This window comes from Bubalus kerabau, chromosome 2, assembly GCF_029407905.1.
Source record: "Bubalus kerabau isolate K-KA32 ecotype Philippines breed swamp buffalo chromosome 2, PCC_UOA_SB_1v2, whole genome shotgun sequence".
NCBI classification, from domain to species: domain Eukaryota; kingdom Metazoa; phylum Chordata; class Mammalia; order Artiodactyla; family Bovidae; genus Bubalus; species Bubalus kerabau.
The window spans coordinates 136,384,852-136,410,560 of NC_073625.1; the positions used below are offsets into that span (position 1 = coordinate 136,384,852).

General features: G+C 38.6%; 1 protein-coding gene across 7 annotated transcripts in view; it reads left to right on the forward strand.

Moving 5' to 3' along the window:
• Positions 1-25,709, forward strand: part of TBL1XR1 (TBL1X/Y related 1) — a 179,530-nt gene that overhangs the window by 113,879 nt on the left and 39,942 nt on the right. For 4 of the 7 annotated variants that reach the window (XM_055569004.1, XM_055569005.1, XM_055569002.1 and 1 more), the window contains one exon: positions 24,905-25,007. The exons of the other annotated variants lie outside the window; for them this stretch is intronic. In XM_055569004.1, coding sequence (XP_055424979.1) covers positions 24,950-25,007 — 58 coding nt within the window. In that variant the 5' untranslated portion in view covers positions 24,905-24,949. The remainder of the gene's footprint in view (positions 1-24,904; positions 25,008-25,709) is intronic. 7 annotated transcript variants of the gene reach the window in all.

A 25,709-nucleotide genomic window follows, 5' to 3' on the forward strand; every position in this document is an offset into this window, starting at 1 on the left:
GCCCTCTCAAGGTGACCAGTGATGTGAAGTGTATTTTTAATTTTTATAATCTCATGGATTAAGAACTATTTTTGAGGTATTTTAATCCATTGTGGTTCCTGTCTTCTTTTGACATGACCCACGTGGCCTTTGGTTGTTTCCTTGCTTTCTTGCATGATAAGATGTTCCAGGTTTTCTGCTTCAGTCCTAGAATTGGTCATTCCTCCAAGCGGTTTTATTTCTATTTAGAGACTGCAATCAAAGTGTGGAGTGCTATTTATTACTAGGTTATCATTAGTTGCTGTGAGGCCTTTTTAGTACAAGGAAATAAATGTGTATGTTTTAGTAGGAGAAATAAATCACAAATTCTTGCTTATATTTCAGTTCAAATTTAAGGTTACTCTAAGGTTTTAAAGCTTGATTTGTATTGTATGATTTTGTTAAAAATATATCTGCATTATAAACATTAAAATAATTTTTTTTTACTACATTCCATCAGATAAGAGATTTTTTAATAAAAGTAAAATGACCACACTTATTTATTATTAAAAAAAAAGTGTTCCCTAGGATAATGCAACGTTTATCCTCTGTCTTCTCATACTCCCTAGCATACTGAAGTGTATCCTTCAGGGATAGCCAGCTTGAGGTACAGAGAGTAGTATAGCATGAAGAGAAGATGAGAAGATTTTTACTGCTGCCCTATTTGTATATATTTGTTCTTTTGGAAAATTTTGGATGGATTTAACATAATTTCTTATTTGTTATATACTTATAAAAATATTCAAATTAATAATATTAATCAGATCAGTCGCTCAGTTGTGTCCGACTCTTTGCGACCCCATGAATCGCGGCACGCCAGGCCTCCCTGTCCATCATCAACTCCCGGAGTTCACTGAGACTCACGTCCATCGAGTCAGTGATGCCATCCAGCCATCTCATCCTCTGTCGTACTCTTCTCCTCCTGCCCCCAATCCCTCCCAGCATCAGAGTCTTTTCCAGTGAGTCAACTCTTCGCATGAGGTGGCCAAAGTACTGTAGTTTCAGCTTCAGCATCATTCCTTCCAAAGAAATCCCAGGGCTGATCTCCTTCAGAATGGACTGGTTGGATCTCCTTGCAGTCCAAGGGACTCTCAAGAGTCTTCTCCAACACCACAGTTCAAAAGCATCAATTCTTCGGCACTCAGCCTTCTTCACAGTCCAACTCTCACATCCATACATGACCACTGGAAAAACGATAGCCTTGACTTTATGGACCTTTGTTGGCAAAGTAATGTCTCTGCTTTTGAATATGCTATCTAGGTTGGTCATAACTTTCCTTCCAAGGAGTAAGCGTCTTTTAATTTCATGGCTGCAGTCACCATCTGCAGTGATTTTGGAACCCAAAAAATAAAGTCTGACACTGTTTCCACTGTTTCCCCATCTATTTCCCATGAAGTGATGGGACCAGATGCCATGATCTTCGTTTTCTGAATGTTGAGCTTTAAGCCAACTTTTTCACTCTCCACTTTCACTTTCATCAAGAGGCTTTTGAGTTCCTCTTCACTTTCTGCCATTAAGGGTGGTGTCATCTGCATATCTGAGGGTATTGAGATTTCTCCCAGCAATCTTGATTCCAGCTTGTGTTTCTTCCAGCCCAGCGTTTCTCATGATGTACTCTGCATAGAAGTTAAATAAACAGGGTGACAATATACAGCCTTGACGAACTCCTTTTCCTATTTGGAACCAGTCTGTTGTTCCATGTCCCGTTCTAACTGTTGCTTCCTGACCTGCATATAGGTTTCTCAAGAGGCAGGTCAGGTGGTCTGGTATCCCCATCTCTTTCAGAATTTTCCACAGTTTATTGTGATCCACACAGTCAAAGGCTTTAGCATAGTCAATAAAGCAGAAGTAGATGTTTTCCTGGAACTCTCTTGCTTTTTCCATGATCCAGCGGATGTTGGCAATTTGATCTCTGGTTCCTCTGCCTTTTCTAAAACCAGCTTAAACATCAGGAAGTTCATGGTTCACATATTGCTGAAGCCTGGCTTGGAGAATTTTGAGCATTACTTTACTAGCGTGTGAGATGAGTGCAATTGTGTGGTAGTTTGAGCATTCTTTGGCATTGCCTTTCTTTGGGATTGGAATGAAAACTGACCTTTTCCAGTCCTGTGGCCACTGCTGAGTTTTCCAAATTTGCTGGCATATTGAGTGCAGCACTTTCACAGCATCATCTTTCAGGATTTGGAATAGCTCAACTGGAATTCCATCACCTCCACTAGCTTTGTTCGTAGTGATGCTTTCTAAGGCCCACTTGACTTCACATTCCAGGATGTCTTTGCTCTAGGTGAGTGATCACACCATCATGATTATCTGGGTCGTGAAGATCTTTTTTGTACAGTTCTTCTGTGTATTCTTGCCATCTCTTCTTAATATCTTCTGCTTCTGTTAGGTCCATACCATTTCTGTCCTTTATCGAGCCCATCTTTGCATGATATGTTCCTTTAGTATCTCTGATTTTCTTGAAGAGATCCCTAGTCTTTCCCATTCTGTTGTTTTCCTCTATTTCTTTGCATTGATCGCTGAAGAAGGGTTTCTTATGTCTTCTTGCTATTCTTTGGAATTCTGCATTTAGATGTTTATATCTTTCCTTTTCTCCTTTGCTTTTCACTTCTCTTCTTTCCACAGCTATTTGTAAGGCCTCCCCAGACAGCCATTTTGCTTTTTTGCATTTCTTTTCCATGGGGATGGTCTTGACCCTGTCTCCTGTACAATGTCACGAACCTCATTCCATAGTTCATCAGGCACTCTATCTATCAGATCTAGGCCCTTAAATCTATTTCTCACTTCCACTGTATAATCATAAGGGATTTGATTTAGGTCATTCCTCAATGGTCTAGTGGTTTTCCCTTCTTTCTTCCATTTAAGTCTGAATTTGGCAATAAGGAGCTCATGGTCTGAGCCACAGTTAGCTCCTGGTCTTGTTTTTGCTGACTGTATAGAGCTTCTCCATCTTTGGCTGCAAAGAAAATAATCAATCTGATTTTGGTGTTGACCATCTGGTGATGTCCATGTATAGAGTCTTCTCTTGTGTTGTTGGAAGAGGGTGTTTATTATGACCAGTGCATTTTCTTGGCAAAACTCTATTAGTCTTTGCCCTGCTTCATTCCATATTCCAAGGCCAAATTTGCCTGTTACCCCAGGTGTTTCTTGACTTCCTACTTTTGCATTCCAGTCCCCTGTAATGAAAAGGACATCTTTTTTGGGTGTTAGTTCTAAAAGGTCTTGTAGGTCTTCATAGAACCATTCAACTTCAGCCTCTTCAGCATTAGTGGTTGGGGCATAGACTTGGATTACTGTGATATTGAATGGTTTGCCTTGGAAACGAACAGAGATCATTCTGTCGTTTTTGAGATTGCATCCAAGTACTGTATTTCAGACTCTTTTGTTGACCATGATGGCCACTCCATTTCTTCTGAGGGATTCCTGCCCGCAGAAGTAGATATAATGGTCATCTGAGTTAAATTCACCCATTCCAGTCCATTTGAGTTCGCTGATTCCTAGAATGTCGACATTCACTCTTGCCATCTCTTGTTTGACCGCTTCCAATTTGCCTTGATTCATAGAATTACTATAATAAGACTACAGAAAGCAATTTAAACTTTTTTTGTGATTTTTTTTTTTTTTTGGTCTCTAGGTTACATCCCTTAGGGATATATGCAATCAAAATACTACCTCAAAGTATATTAGTTTTTTTTTTAAGATTATAAATAATTTTACCAGTTTACAAAAATAAAGATTTTTTTTCCAATCTCTTGCATGTAGATAATGTGGGCCGACTGTGGCTCTGTTTTGTGTCTTCTTATTTGGAGATCCAAGCTTTTGGAACAGACCCCATGTAGGACATGTTCATTCTTGTGGCAGAAGAAAAGATTAAAAGTACTGGCAGATACTTCTAATACCTCTTAAAGCTGTGGTTGATCAGCTCATCCACTCAATTTATGTCATACAACCAAAGTCCAACTTGTTGGAGTGGGGATGAATTAGCTATTGCAGGAAAGGAGAAGAGTGATTAAATTTAAAAAAATTTATTTTTTATTTTTGGCTGTGCTGGGTCTTCTTTTAATTTCTTCAAGTAGGCCTTTTCTATAGTTGGGGTGAGCAGGGGGCTCCTGTTTGCTGCAGTATGTAGGCTTCTCATTGCGGTGGCTTCTCTTGTTGTGGAGCATAGACTCAAAGGCATGTGGGCTTCAGTGGTTGTGGCTCCTGGCCTTGAAAGCCCAGTCTCAATAGTTGTGGCATATGGGCTTAGTTGCTCCTGGCATGTGGGACCTTCCTAGACCAGGGATCGAGCCTGTGTCCCCTGCATTGGCAGGCAAAAAATTTTTTTTTTACCACCACACCACCTGGGAATGTCCTTATAAAAATAGAAAGTTTGGACACAGATGTAGAGGAAGAACAGCGTGAAGAGCCACATGGAGATATGACAAGGTGGCCTGAGTAATGCATCCACGAGCCAAGGAACATAGGAGAGAGACTTCCTTAGCACCTTTAGAAGGAGCATTGCCCTGCCAACACCTTGATGCTTGGACTTCTGACTTCGAAAACTGTAAGGCAGTAAATTTCTGCTGTAATCCACCTTGCGTGTGGTACCTAGTTATGGCAGGCCCAAGAAACTAGTACAGTGCCATGGATGGACAGTGCTGTCCAGTTTGGCTTCATTGTAAGGGCATGGGAAGAAATATAAGCTCTACCTTTAGGTTGATATATCAGAGGGACTTTATTGTTGGAGTAGAGAATTTTGGACTTTGCTAAAGGTGTATCTTAAAATAGAAGTTCTATAGTCAGGGCTAGAAGAAACTAGCTTGAGGGCACTTTATTCTTTTAACCTTTATTGTTTAATAATAGAGTAGTCTTAACTATTGAGGAGATGGAGATGGATGGATGCTCTGTTTAACGTACCTTCAGATTTGTTGTCCTTTTAAGCTCTGAAAAGCTGCCACATAGTTGAGTTCTATCTAAGCTGGAGTTCTTCATTAAACCACTCACCGCTAAATTTTATGGTTTATTTGTTAGGGGAGTTTTGAAAGTTAGGTATTGTGGGTTGAATTATGTTCCTTCAAAGATGTGTGGAAGTTATAACGCTTGATACTGGTGAATGTGATCTTACTTGGAAATAAAGTTCTTGTAGATATAATTAAGATCAGGTCTTTAGGGTGAGTCATTTTCCCACTGTGACAGATGTCCTTATAAAAAGTGGGAAATTTAAACACAGATTAAAAAGATGGAAACAAGAATTAGATTGCCACAAGTCAAGAAATGCCTGGGGCCACTACCCAAAACTGGAAGAGGCAAGGGAACGTCTTCCTGTAGAACCGTTGAGAGTACATGACCCTGCCAGAAATGCAATTTCAGACTTTCAGCCTCCATAACCAAGACAGTACATTTGTGTTGTTTTTAGCTACTCAGTTTGTGGCACCTTGTTATAGCCGCCTTAGGAAACTGATACAGAAGGACACATGGATGTTGAAAGTGCCTTCTCTGTGATCTGAAGAGCTGCTTTTAAGTCATCACATTTTGCACAGATTATCAGATTGCTTTCAGTAGGGTGAACAAGGGCTTCCCAAACTTTGCTGTGTATTGTATTCACCTGGAAATCTTTCATAAATACTGCTGTCTGGCTCCCACCTCCAGAGATTCTGGTTTAATTAATATAGGATGCTACATAGATAGCAGGCTTTTCCGGGGTTCCCCAGATGACATAATGTACAGCAGATTTTGAAAAACCGTGGGGCTAAACCTTCTACCTCAGTCAGACATTCTCCCAGCTCACACTGAACATATAGTTTTGTGTTCATTTAGTTTTTATTAGCCTCTGCTGTTGCTACTGCTGCTAAGTCACTTCAGTCATGTCTGACTCTGTGTGACCCCATAGACGGCAGCCCACCAGGCTCCCCCGTCCCTGGGATTCTCCAGGCAAGAACACTGGAGTGGGTTGCCATTTCCTTCTCCCAATGCATGAAAGTGAAAAGTGAAAGTGAAGTCGCTCAGTCGTGTCCGACTCTGTGCAACCCCATGGACTGCAGCCTACCAGGCTCCTCCACCCATGGGATTTTCCAGGCAAGAGTACTGGAGTGGGTTGCCATTGCGTTCTCGTTATTAGCCTCTAGGTAATTCTAATCCCAAAGAAAGGCAATGCCAAAGAATGCTCAAACTACTGCACAATTGCACTCATTTCACACGCTAGTAAAGTAATGCTCAAAATTCTCCAAGCCAGGCTTCAGCAATACATGAACCGTGGACTTCCAAATGTTCAAGCTGGTTTTAGAAAAGGCAGAGGAACCAGAGATCAAATTGCCAACATCCACTGGATCATGGAAAAAGCAAGAGAGTCCCAGAAAAACATCTATTTCTGGTTTATTGACTATGCTAAAGCCTTTGACTGTGTGGATCACAATAAACTGTGGAAAATTCTGAAAGAGATGGGAATACCAGACCACCTGACCTGCCTCTTGAGAAATCTGTACGCAGGTCAGGAGGCAACAGTTAGAACTGGACATAGAACAACAGACTGGTTCCAAATAGGAAAAGGAGTTCGTCAAGGCTGTGTGTTGTTGCCCTGCTTATTTAACTTCTATGCAGAGTACATCATGAGAAACGCTGGACTGGAAGAAGCACAAGCTGGAATCAAGATTTCCGGGAGAAATCTCAATAACTTCAGATATGCAGATGACACTACCCTTATGGCAGAAAGTGAAGAGGAACTCAAAAGCCTCTTGATGAAAGTGAAGGTGGAGAGTGAAAAAGTTGGCTTAAAGCTCAACATTCAGAAAATGAAGATCATGGCATCTGGTCCCATCACTTCATGGGAAATAGATGGGCAAACAGTGGAAACAGTGTCAGACATTATTTTGGGGGGCTCCAAAATCACTGCAGATGGTGACTGCAGCCATGAAATTAAAAGATGCTTACTCCTTGGAAGGAAAGTTATGACCAACCTAGATAGCATATTCAAAAGCAGAGACATTACTTTGCCAACAAAGGTTCATCTAGTCAAGGCTATGGTTTTTCCAGTGGTCATGTATGGATGTGAGAGTTGGACTGTGAAGAAAGCTGAGCGCCGAAGAATTGATGTTTTTGAACTGTGGTGTTGGAGAAGACTCTTGAGAGTCCCTTGGACTGCAAGGAGATCCAACCAGTCCATTCTAAAGGAGATCAGTCCTGAGTGTTCTTTGGAAGGACTGATGCTAAAGCTGAAACTCCAGTACTTTGGCCACCTCATTCAAAAAGTTGACTCATTGGAAAAGACTCTTTTGCTGGGAGGGATTGGGGGCAGGAGGAGAAGGGGACAACAGAGGATGAGATGGCTGGTTGGCATCACCGACTCTATGAACATGAGTTTGAGTGAACTCCAGAAGTTGGTGATGGACAGGGAGGCCTGGCGTGGTGCAATTCATGGGGACGCAAAGAGTCGGACATGACTGAGCGACCGAACTGATCTGAATACACTACTCCTTTATTAACCTCTAGGTGACACACTACACCTCCCCCAAGTTCCTTTGTGTCTTGGCCTTTTTTTTTTTTTTTTTTTTAATGTAGTGTTCTATTCTGTTCTTGCAAGCTCATTAGGCATGTGATTATATTCATCTTTATATGTGATGAATTATTTATAAAGTCTAAGATTTATATTATTTGTAGTTATTTACAAAGTCTATTATTTATAAAGTGTAAGATGTCTATTTGTATTAAAACACCAATTAGATTTTAAAAGTTCCTGAGACATATGTGCATATATGTTTTTGAAGGTTGAATTATATGTTACATAAGTTGCCAGTAAATGAAAAATAAATTTACATGTGTGTTGAAATAGACTTGCATTTTATTAATCATACAAGTAGTATCATTACTAATATCATTATTGACCATTTCTTAAAAGATTGTATTAGAAATGATAAATTGAAGGAAGTCCTGAGAACAGCCATTTCTTCTCTTGTCTTCAGGTCTCCCACTTTATATCACTTTTTCACATTGTTAGATGACAAAGTTTGTAAGGTCCACCATCTGTAGATGTATTCTGGGTTAGTAATTTCTCCATAAGAAATTTGAAGAATTTTTGTCCATGTGATAGTCTTAAAATAGCATACACAACATAGTTTAGATGATCTGGGTGGCCACTTTTTAGACTATTTATTTAATCCTGTAATAGACATTGTACATATAGTACTTTGGTATTGCTAGGTAATTTTTTTTGTTTTTCAAGTTTTAGTTGGAAGTGCTATCAGCTAAGGACTATCAATAGTGTTTTTATTTATATTTCGGTAATACAATAAAAGCCAACTCTTGGGACTAGTGTGTTACTTTGTTTTCTTGTGGAAGGTACTTGATAACTACTCAAATTTGAGAAATTCTGAGTTAAGGCCGTGTATTTATGCATTTGTTATAAGTTCTTGGAAAGCAGGACATCAAGCCATTGTTATTTATTAGCATTTTGTTATATGAAGACTGAAAGACAGAGGCTAGCTTCATGTTTCCATTGGTGGGGAAGAGATTTCTCTTAATGTAAATGATGAGGTTGGGCACACATGGAGGATGGTGGGAGTCCACACCACTGGAGGAGGTAGTGTGTTAGGGGGCAGTGCTCCCTTCCCACAGCCTCCACACCTTTTGAACAGCTTTTCATGAAAGAATTTGGTAAAAAGTGGGACACGACCTAGAATTTGTCTGTGAAGACTGTTCTGTCCAATATAATTCTTTGTATTAATAGATTTATGTACTGTTACTGCATTCAATACCTAGAACAGTGCCAGACTTGCATTAGTACTCAGTAAATGTTGAATGAGGGACAAACTGAATTTCAGTAAAATTATTGAATCAAGTGTCTGTGTCTGGAAAGAAATTCATTTAGTGGTACAGTCTCAGGAAATGTGTAATTTTCACTCCCTCATAATTTTGCTCGTAGATTTCATGTTTTATCAAAACTAGAACTTTTGCATGAAGATGCTTACAGCTGTTGAGTACCCTTTTTTGTTGATTAGGTATAAATTTATTGGCTACCTAATGTAATTGTAATATGAACATAATAGATCAAACTGATCATGATTTACGTCATGTTTCAATATGAACAATATTGTGGCATAAGAGGTCTATATTCCCAGGGAAACTCTTGAATTTTTCCAAAGAAGGTTAGTACCAATATTGCCATGAGGAAATAAATTTTTATACTAGGAGGTCTCAAGCATTTTTTAGACTTAGTATCTCATTACATTCTTAATTTATTAATGACTCCAGAAAATTTTTCTTTAAATGGGCTATAGCTATCAATATATGCTGCATCAGAAATTAAAACTGTGAAATTTTATAGTACCAATGCATCTTAATGTAACAATAACAAACCCATCTATAACATGTTAATACTCATAGTATGTCTTATGAAAAATAATTTCCAAGACAAACATTTTCTATGCATTGTTTTAAATGTTTGAAAATCTTTCTGTTAATCTCTGGCTTAGTAGAAGACAGCTGGATTCTCACATCTGCTTCTGCATTCACAAGATGAGATACATTGTTACATTTGGAATTTAGGAAAAATTATGGCTTTTTAAAGATAGATTTGTAAATTTTTAAAATCAAAATAAGACTCATTTTTCAAAAAATTTGGATATTCTCCTTTGATACTATTCCACATCTCAGCAACTGGGTAGTTTCTTAAGGGTCAGTTGCACTGCAAGATCTGAAGTTGTGTCAATGAACTTTTTGTATTCTGTCATATTAAAATCTATTTCTCTTGAACTTTGAATGGATTGTTTTCTCATGCATAATTTTATGCTAGTCATTGGGAAAATATTTGTTCACTGAGTTATACAGATCTTCCAAATGTTCATTATACAATATAAAAAACTAGTCATTAACACCTCCACTGATCTCATCACAGAAGTTCTGGAGTCGTATTGGGAAGCTCATGGTGGCTGATAGATTTTCCAAATCCTAATTATCTCTTAAAAGCTTAAATTTTATTCTTGCCAACAAATATTGTTAGTTGTTTTCTTAAAAGTGACAGTTTCACTTTGTTTGTTTGCAAGAAAATGTCTGCCAAATTCTCAGTCTGAACAACCATACTTTGTCAGTTGTTTTAAGTAAAAATGGTATTCCGTGAAAAAAAACTAGTTCCGCTTGTAATTCAGACATTTTCATAGTGCTTTTTGGACAACCATCGTTTTAGTATGCAGCAGAAGTATTATGTGTGTGCTTTTTGTTACAGAGGATATTGCAAAGATGTATTTTGAGGTTAAAATTTTAATAAAATTGTTTTTCTTGCTTCATTAAGGAGCCTCTTCAGTGAAGAATTTTTTGTGAGTTTTTGTTTTGTTTTGTTTTGTTTTTAAGTGTATAGTAGTGAATAGTATGGGGGCTTCCCAGGTGGCTCAGTGGTAAAGAATCTGCCTGCCAGTGCAGGAAATGGAAGAGATGCAAGAAATGCATGTTCGATCCAGGAGCTTGGCAGGCTGCAGTTCATGGGTTGCAGAGAGTCAGACATGACTGAGCGACTGAGCATGCCTCCTTAGAAGCAGGAGATGTAGTTTTGATCCCTGGGTTGGGAAGATCCCCTGGAAAAGGAAATGGCAACCCACTTCAGTATTCTTGCTTGGGAAATCCCATTGACAGAGGATCCCTGCGGGCTATGGTCCATGGGGTTGCAAAAGAGTCAGACAGGACTTAGCACATAAACTGGAGAAGGCAGTGGCAACCCACTCAAGTAATCTTCTCTTGCCTGGGAAGTCCCATGGGCGGAGGAGCCTGGTAGGCTGCAGTTCATGGGGTCGCACAGAGTTGGACACGATTGAAGCGATTTAGCAGCAGCAGCAGCATCACCTAAACAACGACAGTGAGTAGTATGATAACTGCTAATGCAATGAAGTGTTAGTACCTTGATTTTTACTAAGATGTGAGCCATTTTACCAACTATTGGTTTGTAATAGCAGTATAAATATCAATTCAGTGGAAAAGACATATTATTTTATAACAGTATCTTAAAATACTAAAAGGAATAATTTTGATCTCTAGGACCCCTTAAAGATCAACCTAGGGGTCTATAGACCTCACTTTGACACCTAATTTTTATACTAAATAAAATAATTGAGCTTTGTCATGGGTATGACAGAGATAACGAATCTTGTTTTTGGTTTTGAGCACTTTGAACAGTGTTAGCAAGGAAGTACATGTACTATAAAATAGAAAGAAGTATTTTCTAATAAGAGACTATTAAAAGTCTATGTTTGCCATTGGAGAGTCTACATAACCTGACCAGGTAAGAGTACTTCTAAAGGATGGACAGATTTTGGTTATGGAGTGATGTTCTTGATTTGTTTCTACATGGTGTTTTTGTCTGTTTTTTAAACAGAAACTCTTACAGGCTTGTACTACTTTCCATTTTCTCTTAACCTATGAAACTGACCTATGAGATTTTCATGATGAAATCTGTTCCTACTCCTTTTTCAATAAAACTGGAAAGTCTGCCTCAATTCATACATATCAGCAGTATCCACTCCATTTTCTTTTGACTTTTGTCTTCAAGATTTACTAATACCTATGTTGTATTTGTGTGTGTTGAGGGTGTATGTGTGTTATGGGTGTATGTGTGTTATCAGTTTGCTGAGTTTTAAACCTGGTTTTAAAGTCATCTTCACTTGATTTGAACACGCACGTATTGCCTGCCCACTGGGATCTGTATCAGTCATACATCTCTGCTACCACAACAGTCTTCCTCACATTTTTACTACTGTTCTTCCAAAGAATTTACTGAGTATAACCAATCTGTGGACACTTGTTTTGATTCACTTAGGGCTTAGCTGTCTTGGTTTTACCGACTTAGTCTTTTTTTTTTTTTCCCCCAGGAACTAAAGGATATTTCTTATCCAATAAATTGTTTCATAAATACTGTTATAGGTAGTATTTGTTTAAATAACTCAATGAGTTTGTTACACCTGGTACCTTATTCTCTTTATTTTGCCTGTGATATCTCAGTTTTAAGCCAAGTTTCCATTCATTTTGGTAACCGTAGCTTTAGTTTTAGTTGTGGTCCAGTCTTATGGGTCCTTATAACATTTCTGTTCCAAAATCAGAATAGTAGGGTTTATCTTTCTGATGTTGGTTCCCATTCAAATAAACTCAGAGCTTTTCTTGCTAGTGGGCAGGAACTAGGTTCTTAATTTTTATTTTCTTACCTTACTTTAATTTCCAGACTTCCTTCACAGACTGACTGGAATGACCAGTTATTGCTCAGTAGTTGAAAAAGACAAAACACAACTATGGTCTGTTTGCTGTTAACTGTGTGCTTCCCTGGTGGCTCAGACGGTAAAGCGTCCGTCTACAATGCCGGAGACCCGGGTTCGATGCCTGGGTTGGGAAGATCTCCTGGAGAAGGAAATGGCCATCCACTCCAGTACTATTGCCTGGAAAATCCCATGGATAGAGGAGCCTGGTGGGCTACAGTCCATTGGGTCGCAAAGAGTAAGACATGACTGAGCGACTTCACTTCCACTTTCTGTTAACTTAGTGTTTTAATTTCTTATCTTTCCTTATTCCCCTGTCAGTGTACCTTGACTGTGTTTAGTCAGTCATTTAACACATATTTATTGAGTCCATCCTTGATTCATATCGAACAGCCACTTTTTCATGTTTGGGAAGTTGAAGTCCACAAGTAAATCAAAGTTGACTCATCACATAATACATGCTAGTTGCTAGTTTACTCAGCCCAGAGAGCTTTGCTGAGATTCTTAAAATTGCTTAATTGGGATTCAGAGTTAGTGTTCCCTATCATCAAATCAACTACAAATATTCTCTAAAAACAGTTCCTTGTTTTGTGAAAACAACAAGGTATTGTGGGCTAAACAAAAATGGGTAATGGGTTGGGATTTACATACAGGACAGAGTTTGTAAACACTCCTGGTATAGATCAAGTTGAAACAAATGACAGACATTTGAAGTCTCAGTTATATGGTTACCATTTGCCTAATAAGTGCTATGTGTAGTAAGTACTCAAACATTTCTTAATGAGGTGGACTCATTATTTCCCCTTTTCCTGATTCCTGGAGATGTCCACCTGAGGTCTGTCAGTTTTAAAAACCTTGTAATACACTCATAAGCCTGTTATAAAATGATTTATTAAAAACCACTATGTCATCTGGTCCCGTGAGCCTGCAGGATTTTTATGTAATATTCTGTACTGTAATACTCAAATCATTGAGGTTTAGCAGAAAAAGAGACTATCCGCTTCACTTCCCTCATTTTCTCGATGAAGGAACAGAGGCCCAGAAGAGTCACATTGTCTAAAATCATACAGGATACCTGAGATGTGACTTCTCTTTCATGTTATTTTTAATTTACATGAGAGCTCTGGATTCCAGTGGAAAAGGCAAGGACAAGAAAAGGAGTTTACAAGTTTATCCCTTCTAAGTCATGCTTTAAATTCTTAAGATTCACCAGCTTTGTTGACCATAAATATAACAAAACAAAGCAACAACAGCCAAAAGAAAAAACATAAAAATTGCTTGTAGTTACAGACGTTCTTGAGAGATACTGCAGTTTTGCTTCCAGACCATCACAATAAAAGGAGTCTATTTTTTTTTTTACGATTTTTTTTGGTTTCCTAGTGCATATAAAAGTTATGTTTACACAGTAGTGTAAAAATAGGGTCTGTAATAAGAGCATTATGTCTTAAAAATAACATACCTTAATTTAAAAAATACTTTTAGTGATAATAAATATTAACCATCATTTGACAGTGCAGGGCTGCCACAAACCTTCGATTTGTTTAGGGAAAAAAAAAGTTAGCCTTTCTGTAAAATACACATATTGCTAGGCACATCCTTAGGAAAATTATCTGAAAGATGCTCATGTGCCATAATTGGAAGGTAAAAGTCAATGCCAGTACCTGCTAATTTCCCTTCAAAAACTATCTTGTCTGCCTATTTTTTTAAAATTGTATTTGTTTCTCTTGGGGAGGGGGCTGTGAGTGGATACTATAAACTTTTCACTAGAACATTATATTCAAATTATTAAAGACACCCTTACAATGCTTACATGAAAATGAGATATAGAATGAATTAGCTTAAAAGAATATTTTCTCCTTTTTATTAGTATGAATAAAAATTATCTCATGAGATTGTATCTTTAAAAATATAGTTTAAATTTAGCATTTATCTGACTGTCAAGAGTGGTAGAATGTTTGTTTTAAGAAAATTCTTTGCTTTTCTTTGGACTTAGTATATGAAAAGACGTTGTTAAAATGTTGGGCAAATAAACCGTGGTTGTAGTCCAGGGCTAAAGCTCTATAAAAAGAACATATACTGCTGTTTGTCATTAATATTTAAGAAATCAGCCAAATAATTTGGTTTTATTGTATAGGGTTTTATATTTTAAGTTTGGTTAGTACTAAAATAAGCTGAGATACACATTGCAATTAGAGCTTAATGTTTTTTTCTTGAGATTCTCTCTCTTTGAATCCTGATTTGTTGTATTTTGCAGTTTTTCAAGAGTCAGATCAGATCAGATCAGATCAGTCCCTCAGTCGTGTCCGACTCTTTGCGACCCCTTGAATCGCAGCACGCCAGGCCTCCCTGTCCATCACCAACTCCCGGAGTTCACTGAGACTCACGTCCATCGAGTCAATGATGCCATCCAGCCATCTCATCCTCTGTCATCCCCTTCTCCTCCTGCCCCCAATCCCTCCCAGCATCAGAGTCTTTTCCAATGAGTCAACTCTTCGCATGAGGTGGCCAAAGTACTGGAGTTTCAGCTTCAGCATCATTCCTTCCAAAGAAATCCCAGGGCTGATCTCCTTCAGAATGGACTGGTTGGATCTCTTTGCAGTCCAAGGGACTCTCAAGAGTCTTCTCCAACACCACAGTTCAAAAACATCAATTCTTCGGCGCTCAGCCTCCTTCACAGTCCAACTCTCACATCCATACATGACCACAGGAAAAACCATAGTCTTGACTAGATGAACCTTTGTTGGCAAAGTAATGTCTCTGCTTTTGAATATGCTATCTAGGTTAGTCATAACTTTCCTTCCAAGGAGTAAGCGTCTTTTAATTTCATGGCTGCAGTCACCATCTGCCATGATTTTGGAGCCCAGAAAAATAAAGTCTGACCCTGTTTCCACTGTTTCCCCATCTATTTTCCATGAAGTGATGGGACCAGATGCCATGATCTTCGTTTTCTGAATGTTGAGCTTTAAGCCAACTTTTTCACTCTCCACTTTCACTTTCATCAAGAGGCTTTTGAGTTCCTCTTCACTTTCTGCCATAAGGGTGGTGTCATCTGCATATCTGAGGTTATTGAGATTTCTCCCGGAAATCTTGATTCCAGCTTGTGTTTCTTCCAGTCCAGCATTTCTCATGATGTACTCTGCATATTAGTTAAATGAACAGGGTGACAATATACAGCCTTGACGTACTCCTTTTCCTATTTGGAGCCAGTCTGTTGTTCCATGTCCAGTTCTAACTGTTGCTTCCTGACCTGCATACAAATTTCTCAAGAGGCAGGACAGGTGGTCTGGTATTCCCATCTCTTGAAGAATTTTCCACAGTTTATTGTGATCCACACAGTCAAAGGCTTTGGCATAGTCAAGAAAGCAGAAATAGATGTTTTTCTGGAACTCTCTTGCTTTTTCCATGATCCAGCAGATGTTGGCAATTTGATCTCTGGTTCCTCTGCCTTTTCTAAAACCAGCTTGAACATCAGGAAGTTCACGATTCACATATTGCTGAAGCCTGGCTTGGAGAATTTTGAGCATTACTTTACTGTCATGTGAGATGAGTGCAATTGTGTGGTAGTTTGAGCATTCTTTGGCATTGCCTTTCTTTGGGATTGGAATGAAAACTGACCTTTTCCAATCTTGTGGCCACTGCTGAGTTTTCCAAATTTGCTGGCATATTGAGTGCAGCACTTTCACAGCATCATCATTCAGGATTGGGAATAGCTCAACTGGAATTCCATCACCTCCACTAGCTTTGTTCGTAGTGATGCTTTCTAAGGCCCACTTGACAGTAAGTTTTGTAAATATGATTTCATTTAGTCTAATATAATTTTGTGAAATCTTTTAAGCTTTAGCATTGTAAAAGTTTATACATATTTTAAGCTATTTGTCAAAGACTTCAGAGCTAAGTCTTAAAGTACACCTCTTCATTGTACCGTATTTTATGTACACAAATGTGTTATTACTTTAGTAGGATTTTAATTATTTTTAAAGAAGTGGGAAATGAAGAGTAATGCATTTTGTGTGTGTGTGTGTGTGTGCTGTTTGTGAGCGTGTTTCTTGGGGAGTAGGGAGAACAAAGGGGCATTGCGGGGCAGAAGATTATGAAGTGCTAATGTATCCTGTTAATGTCATCAACTTCGACAAATTATAGGACAGGATGGATTCCTAAAAATAGAGGCAAATTTTTGAAAAGACAGACCCTGGCAATCGTGAACACCAGTAATTTAAAAGTCTCCAGTGAATGATCAGAGTTTTACAGAATTTGTGATGTTGGGTGTGTATCAGTTTGCTAGGGCCGCCATAACAAAATACCGCAGACTGAGTGGCTTATAAAACAACAGAAGTTTATTTCCTCACAGTTCTGGAAAAGCCCAGGGTGAAAGTGCTGGCCAGTTTGGTTTCTCCCGAGGCCTCTCCTTGACTTGCAGGTGAATGCCTTCTTGCCTCTTCACATGGCCTTTCCTCTGTGCACATGCATTCCTGGTGTCTCTTCCTCCTCATAAAAGGATACTCGTCATGTTGGGTTATATTCACATTATGAAAGATTCACTCTAATGACTTCACTTTAATGTAATCACCTCTTTAAAGATCTCCTCTTCAAATAAAGTCACTTTCTAAAATCCTGCAGGTTGGGCCTTAGCATAAATGCTAGAGGCACCAATGACTTCACTAATGGGTAAACTAATTTAATTTCTCTCCTCACTCTATTTCATTTCCCCTCCACACACTTTGTGTTGTTAGTTGTCATAGTTTGGTATTTTTTACAGCGTGTCATGGTTTTAATAAGACAGTTTGACAGTTTCCAATGGGCTTCCCAGGTGGTGCTAGTGGTAAAGAACCCACCTGCCAATGCAGGAGACATAAGAGATGCAGGTTGGATCCCTGGGTAGGGAAGATCCCCTGGAGGAGGCCATGGCAACCCACTCCAGTATTCTTGCCTGGAGAATCCCAGTGGACAGAGGAGCCTGGTGGGCTGCAGTCCATAGGGTTGCAGAGTTAGACACGACTACAGCAACCTCGCATGCATGCATGCATGTAGTTTTAACAAGACAGTTTGCCAGTTTCCTATGATAACCCATGGAGGCAGCGTGCCAGTGGATGAACTGTTACTTTGCTCCACAGACAGATTGAGAACTTACACCCAACAAGTTTTGATGCATGATTCTTTATGAGTTTAGAAGCTGTTATTTATATAGCAAAATATTACAATTTGTTTGCTTCTGACTGCAGTAGCTGAGTATTTAGGACTGCCACTGATACCAAGGCCCATGTAAGCTGTGTAGTGATACCCTGTGGTGTCCATGGGTCCTTGGCAACATATGTCATGCCTTGGAATTAGCAATTTCCTAGAACCTCCTGGTGCTAAGAATTTGGTTTCTTTTTATAGTTATTACATTCTTTTACATAATGATTCTATACTTTTTTTTTCCTTCTCTGAAGAAGGTGTAATATTTGAATGACATTTCTAAATACATAGATCTGTATATTAAAATTTATAGTTGGAATTGTTCTTTTTCTTCCCAGCAACTTGTAAAGTCACACGATCTGGCCATGGTTTACATTGTTTAGCCATGTCTCTAGCATCTGTCACAGTGCCTTCCACACTGGAAGTGCTCATTTTCCTTTAACTGAGTGAATAAAATAAATGTCAGAAAAATAGTGCTTTAGTGCGTTTTACCCCTATAGGCTTTAGCATGGCCATTGTTGCACTTACTTTTCACTTGCATTACCCCACGCCCACAAATGCATGTAGTCAGCATTTGTTTGGATTGGTTTATCACCCCAAAGTAATATAAGTAGCTGAAAATGTGACCTTCCTGTATGAAGACAGCAGAACCAGAGGTACCACTTTCCATGAACAGCGAATTGTAATACTGTATTCTGGAGCATTTCTGCTGGAATGTCTTCTGTTTTACCTCTGGTTTAACACGTACGAAGTGGGACTCCCCAGAGGGCTGTGCTCTCTAGGCAGCCCATTTCTGTAAGGTAAGTCTGTCCATTTTCTAATGTGGAAACAATTGGGATTTTAGACACCCACCTTCCCTCCACACCCACCCCTTCCACCCTCTGCTTATTTCTCCAAATCCATCACTAACTTCAGGCACTTCTGTTGTAAAACATTTCTTGGTTGTCTGCCCTCCTTTGGTTGCAACTGACAAATCTTCTAGATAAGACAATAAAATTCATTTTTGAGTTCTTTAACCAAAATATAGTGGTAAATTGACTTCAGATAATACTTGATCTAATTGAAAGATAGACATTTAATGTCATAAGGACAGTTTCTCTTGTTTCTGCGTTGGCCCCCTCCTCTGCCTCTGATATCTCTACTCTGACCTCAGTGATACACATTCATCCCAAGCTTCCCATGGTGCCCTTGTTGCCTGCCCACTCCTCTCTGAAAGGAGGTTGACTTTATAGAAATCAACACGTCTTCTACTAGTGTTTCACTTACTGGGAGTGATTGAGTTGAGACACATGGGATATGGTGTATGTCTGTGGAGGAGAGGTGTCAGCCCTAAACCAAAGGTATGATTTGCTGGTTGGCTTAAGCAAAGTAAGTACCTTCCTTTGGATCAGGATGTCTGTCCATTTAAACCACAGGGCTGAGAATGGAATAATTCTCCAAATGGAAAGCAGTTGCTGTGTTGTCTTTTCTTGGACAGTGGCTGTGGATTCTACAAGAGGCGAGCCACAGTTTTCATCTTGCTAATTACCATCACACCATGTCTCGGCTGCTGAGTTCCAGAGAAGCCTGAATCTTACTTTCTGCTAGATGGACTCCCAACATATCAGTCACTTATTTGGAAGGGTATCCTGAAGGTGTCCAAGGTCACACTGTTTGACAGTTATTTGTTATTTTAACATCAGAGTTCTTGTAGCAGCTTTTAATATTGTTGCTCTTTTTTCTACTATTAAATAGCTATGACCAGTATTTTTAGATACTGTGTATAAAGATACAGTTTCTGTTTTGTCATAATCTCCATAATGTTCAGTATTGTTTTAAAATGTTTCTAATGTTATGGCTGGCCAGCGTGTCTTGTTGCTGTTGTTTATAATTGGTTACCTTGAATATTTTACTAATGTTTCAGCTGGAGGGATCTTGAATTGGTTCAGTCTTTTGAGTGGATCTAATTTGTTGGTATTCATTAAGAATCAAAATGGCTATTTATCTTTTCCCTTTGGTCCAGTAATTTACTTTTAGGGACTTTTCCTGATCTTGAGGACTATTCATAAATGAACAGCTACCAAAAGAAATGGACGAAGAAACAACTTGAAGCATAAATATTGTTATAGGAGTCTTAGAATAATTTAAAATCATCTAAGTGTTGAGCAAAGCAAAAATGAAACTAACGTGTCTGCCATGGGATAACATGCCACCACTGTACATTTTGGTTTTTTATTTTTTCTCCTAATATCAGTTTTTATTTGTTTGGCTGTAGCACTCGATCTTTGTTGTGGGATCTGTAGTTGTGGCATATGTGATCTAGTTCCCCAACCAGGAATTAAACCGATCTCTTGCATCAGAGGTGCAGTCTTAGCCACTGGACCTCCAAGAAAGTCCTACCACTACATTTTGAACTAAATTATTTTTCTAAGATTAGGACATTTTGATTGTGCCTTTGAATTTAGAGCCTTCAAGAAGTTTTCAGACCTCTAAATAATGTGTTGTAAGTATGAGATTTCAGAAAAGCTTTTTTTTCTTTGTCCATAGCTTTCGTTATTTTTTCAATCTTGTAGATTTAAAATAGTATGATTTAGGATCATAGTTGGACTCTGATATGCTCTAGATATGGTATCAGAAAAGAATGTCATGTCTGTTCTGTTTGAGGCCAGAGGCAGAAATGTGGTACCAGATATGGAAGAACAAATGAGACGGTTAAATATTTGGAGCAGTTATCCAGTGTGTGAATGCTGAACTCAGTTTTGTGATGCTGATAATACCATGTATGTTTATATTTATTGAAGCAATTTTACCTGACTTACATCAACAGCCCTGTTTTTGTAATACTTGCTAGATTTTTGTCTGTGAAGCCTTAAAGTAAAATAGTTCATACTAAACATTACAGTATTTAGTGTAGTTTTACGTATAAACATTCAGCTAAATGTTAGTTAAGATTGTAGTTTTTGTTTTTACTCTGGCTGCTTTAATATAGCTGTGGGTTTGAATTAAGTAATTTCATTGCCCATAACTGATGGAGGTTTGAATAAAAGCTTTTATGATTTTACAAGCGGTTTCTGAGAGTTAAAGTACAGAGATATTTAATATATATATATATGTTTTTAGAACTAGGTCATTTACTTTTTAGGGCTAAGTATGATCAGGCAGAATATACAAATAGGTGTTTTGTGATTTTAGGAAGTGCTTATTTTGGATGTCTTGTTTAATAGTCTATCAGCTCCTTGAGGCAGAACTTCTTTTATACATGGTAACCTCTATCAGACGTGATATCGAGGCCCATACCTGTTTGGTACAGGGTAGATTGGATGAGTGTCTTACTGTTATCTTGTGACCTTGTTTAAAGATAGATGTTCTGAAAGATACCACAGTGGAGAGGTATGGCAGGAAGGTTTTTGTGTGCCTTCTGAAGGTCGGTTGTGGCTAGTCTCTGCATATCTGGTCTTCACTTAGGGCAGGTGAAGACTACATCATAGATGTGTAAACAAACAAATCAAAATGGACCTGTTCTGTAAAGCTTCACCACTACTGAAGTGGTGGCACTTTCTCTAATTTTTGTTCTCTGGCATCCAGGATTTTTAGGTATTTTGAAAGTGAAAACTGAAGCTTTTACTCAGGAAACGTCTTAACATTGTCTTGTTTGTTTTTAACGTCTAGTATTTCCTGTTCTTTTCAGGTGTCCTTCTGATGTTAGAATTCAAACAGACTAATTTCATACTGAACCTTACTCTAGAATTGAGTGTCTTTATAAGAGGATAAACTCAGGTCTTTAAATAAAGAGCCTGTGTAGTTTTATTGCTACTATGACTGAAACTTTTAATACAGAGTTGTATTAACTTCACTATTTTTTTTTTTTTAAGGCCACATTTGTTTGTATGTTTCTCTTAACTGAAAAACTGTCAATTCTGCAAGGCTTGGGACAGCTTTATTTCATGTGTCTATTCCTAGGTCTTTGTCACTTAGTCATGTCTGACTCTGCGACCCCATGGACTGCAGCACTCCAGGCTTCCCCATCCTTCACCAACTCCCGGAGCTTGCTCAAACATGTCCATTGAGTCAGTGATGCCATCCAACCATCTCATCCTCTGTCATCCCCTTCTCCTGCCTTAGCTCTAATGGCAACCCACTCCAATACTCTTGCCTAGAAAATCCCATGGATGGAGTAGCCTGCACCAGGCCACTTCATCCATGGGGTTGCAGAGTCAGACATGACTGAGCAACTTCACTTCACTTCACTTGTCTGCCCTAGGGGTATGTTTGGTATAAGTGAAAACGGTGATCTTTCTCTCTGAAAGTATGAGCTAGCTGAAGTAAAACTAAAGCTAGAGTAACCCTTTTAAAATTTGAAAAGTTTACCCCTTTCTCTTAAAAAATTTACTTTTGGTTACAGAAACTAATACAGTACTATGATCAATATAATAAACCCATTCACAGCAATTTGAACAGACAAGAACTCTCCTGGCTCTTCATGTTTGGTATTTCTTGTTGACTTTAAAAAAAGTATGGCACCAACATGTATTTATTATGAGAGTTTTTACAGACAATAATTTATATAATTTTGACTTGTGTTTTTCTTTGCCCTGAGATACATTAAATGATACAGAAGCACTACTGCTAACTGCTTTAATTTGAGACATTTTGGTGACCTTTGTGTACCGGAATTAGCCATTTAAAAAAATTTGTACATCTTAGGTACTTCAGTTCCATTATTCATTATTTGAATATTAGACTGAATGATATTTTAGAGGAAAAGAATACTCTTTATTTTCTTCATTAGTTGTTTCACTAGGATTCCACCTGATTGAACTCATTTTGGGAGATCCTCTTCATCAATCGGTGACTCGGTGTTTCCCTGACAGATATCCATGGTTGGTCAAGTTGTGACTTAATGTCTGCCGTATAATGGGTATTATATGTAATCATATAATGGGTGTGGTGGTTTTATTTTTTAAATCATTCAGTCACCAGGCTTTCAGAATTGACTTTTGTGTTATACCTACTTTGTGTTCCAAGCACATTGTTACCCATTCCTGTGGGTCAGGGTCTCCTCCAGAGCTCAGATCCTCCTGTGTGCCACAGGGGCCTCTGGATGAGGTGTCCTGAGCTAGTCATCAGAGGAGTGTTCACCTGTATCATTCTGTTCAGTGTGGCATGTATAGATTATCACATTCAGGCAATTAAATGGGAGGAGATGCCTTCTTCTTCACGTGAGGATGGTATTTACTTTTCTTCCATGGCTTCTCATTTCAGTAAATGAAGTACTACCTGTCCAGATGTCCTAAAAGAAACCTTTGCTTCTTCTCTTTTCCTGAGCTCTGTATCAAGTCCCCCACCCTTGAGTCTGCTTTGCTTCAGTCATGTCCGACTCTGTGCGATCCCACAGACGGCAGCCCACCAGGCTCCCGCGTCCCTGGGATTCTCCAGGCAAGAACACTGGAGTGGGTTGCTCTTTCCTTCTCCAGTGCGTGAAAGTGAAAAGTGAAAGTGAAGTCGCTCAGTCGTGTCCGACCCTCAGCGACCCCATGGACTGCAGCCTACCAAGCTCCTCTATCCATGGGATTTTCCAGGCAAGAGTACTGGAGTGGGGTGCCATTGCCTTCTCCGTGAGTCTGCTGCTTCCTAAGTATCTTTGGAATCCTAGTATTCTTGGGATTCTCCTCAACTCCAGTGCCCCCGTCCAGGTTTCAGTCTTCTCTTAGGTGACTCCAGCACCTTCCTAACTTGGCCCCCTCTCCTCAGTCCAGTTTCCTTCTAGTTTTCATTTTAGAATTCAGGATGGTCTTTTAAAAATGTAAATCATACCACTTCCCTGCGTTTTCTGCTTTTTCTTCTCCTGCTTTTTCTTCCCTGTTTTCTCGTAAGTGATTCCTTCAAGGCTCCTCTCAAGCCTCACTTCATTTTGTTTCTTTTTCTTCACCCAGCCCTTCCAGTGACTGTTAACTGCTCACTGAACTGCTTCGGTTCTTTTCCTTCCTCCCCAGATATTCATGTTCTCGCTCTCCTGTCTGTCCTTCAGGTCTGAACACTGAAGACACTTCCTCTGAGATGTATTCCCAGACCACTGAATTTGGTTAGGGCTTCCTCTGTGTGTGTTCACTGGGGGAATTGTTACTACCCGCTTGTTTGTCTTCCTTTGTTTCTGAGATAAGCTTGATGAGTGTTCAGTCACCAGGTTTTCCAGATCTACAGCAGTAGCAGTTCCTATTGTATAGAAGCCTGCTCAGTTCTTATTAATCTGAGAGGTTTAAATATATTGTTACCCTGCATTATAAGAGATCCATGATGTGGCAGGACAGTCAGCACAGGCCTGGGGTTACCCTGGTGGCTCAGACAGTAAAGCGTCTGCCCGCAATGCCAGAGACCCGGGTTCAATCCCTGGGTCGGGAAGATCCCCTGGAGAAGGAAATGGTAACCCACTCCAGTACTCTTGCCTGGAAAATTCCATGGACTGAGGAGCCTGGTAGGCTACAGTCCATGGGGTCACAAAGAGTCAGACACGACTGAGTGACTTCACTTTCTTTCTTTCTTATACTGAATAGATGTCAGCGTACCCTTTTTTAAACAAGGAACTGAGAAGCTGGTCTGTGGGCCGTGTCCAGCCCACTGACCTTTTGTAAGGACCACAAACTAGGAAAGGGTTTTGATTTTTTGAGTGCTGAAAAAGAAATCAAAATAAAAATATTTTATGACACCAGAGTATCATATGAAATTCAAATTTTAGTGTTGATAAGTTGTTTTATTGGAACATGGCCACACTCAGTCATTCGTGTGTCATTGCTGCTCTTGCATTGCAACTGCAGATGAGTAGTTGTGACACTGGGTATATGACTGACAAAGCCTAACATATTTACTGTTGGGCACCGTACAGAAAAGTTTACTTTAAATCCTTTCTGTGACATGAGAACAGTTATGTATAATTAGGATATGTTTAAGCTATATGTCAGTTTCCTTCTTTCCCTCCTTCTGAGAATATCATTTGAGTTTTCAGAACTGTACTCCAACCTCTCTGCCTTATGCATACCTAGAGCTTTTTGAAACTTGAACATTGCAGATTAGATGTTGAGAAAATAGAGACTTAATCCTACTAAATTTTGTAAACAAAACCAGCATGGATGGCTGGTCCCCAATCCCATAGTCTGAAGTCAGTCTTTTCCTATATAAGTCATTTTCTGATCCTTAAAATAAACTCTTTTTTACAGTTAAGGAGAAAAGAGGAACAACTTTTTATGCTATTTGATATAATTATTAAATATGATACTGGAGGCCCTTTTGTAAATTTTTAATCCTTTTTAACCAATATGTTGCAGAAAAAGAGACCCAGCTGTGTTTTGGTTGTATAATCTACTACTAACTATTGGAAGTATCTTTATTTGTTAGGATTTATTATTAGGCAATATCAAAACCTTCATTTTACATAATTTAATAAAATCAAATGGTTTTTACAACATTGTTTACATTTTGTTTTAAAAATATTTTATTGAGAAAATACTTAATTAACTTTGTTTTATTTTTAGGGTTATATCCTGTGTTGTGACCTCATGGTTTAAGTGGGAATAAAGATGAGTATAAGCAGTGATGAGGTCAACTTCTTGGTATATAGATACTTGCAAGAGTCAGGTGAGTACATTCATAAAGTAAATAGGCCTCAAATTATTTTAATATCCTCAAAATAACCTTTTATGCATTTGAAATTTGTACCAGTCCAAACTGTTGAACTTTGTATGTTTCCTTAATGTCTGGACTGCCATTTTAAAGCTATGTGTTACTGCATGGTTTAACTCTCTGACTCTTTCAAATATGTTGGAATCATCTCAGGCAAATATTTGTAACAAGTGGTTTGGCTTTCACTGTTCAAAGATCATTTTTATAATTTGTAATGAAGTGAGATTATTGCAAACGGTTGGTAGGAACATATAAATTCTCAGATGCCATCAGTTTGATAATGTATATTCATAATTCTCAGCTTAATGTTACTGGTCCTAGTTGCAATAAGCATTTCAAAAGCTAAATTTGCTTTTTCATAATGCTTTTGTCTCATCCCAGTTGATTAAGTGTATCTTTGACCTGAATCTTAATAATGTATTTCATCGGGAGCTGATTAGTAAATATAAATCACTGAAAGTTATTTGTTATAAATATTCAGTTAGTCAGTGATCTCCCAAGTTTTCTAGAAAGATTAAGAGGTGTTATCCTAAAAAAGAAGGAATATCACAAGGGAAAATGTAGGCTGGATTAAGGGGAAAAAATAAAAACTAGAAGAGGGAAAAACTTGGGTTGGATGGAATGTAAGATGGTGGAAAAGATTGACTGCAGTGGAAA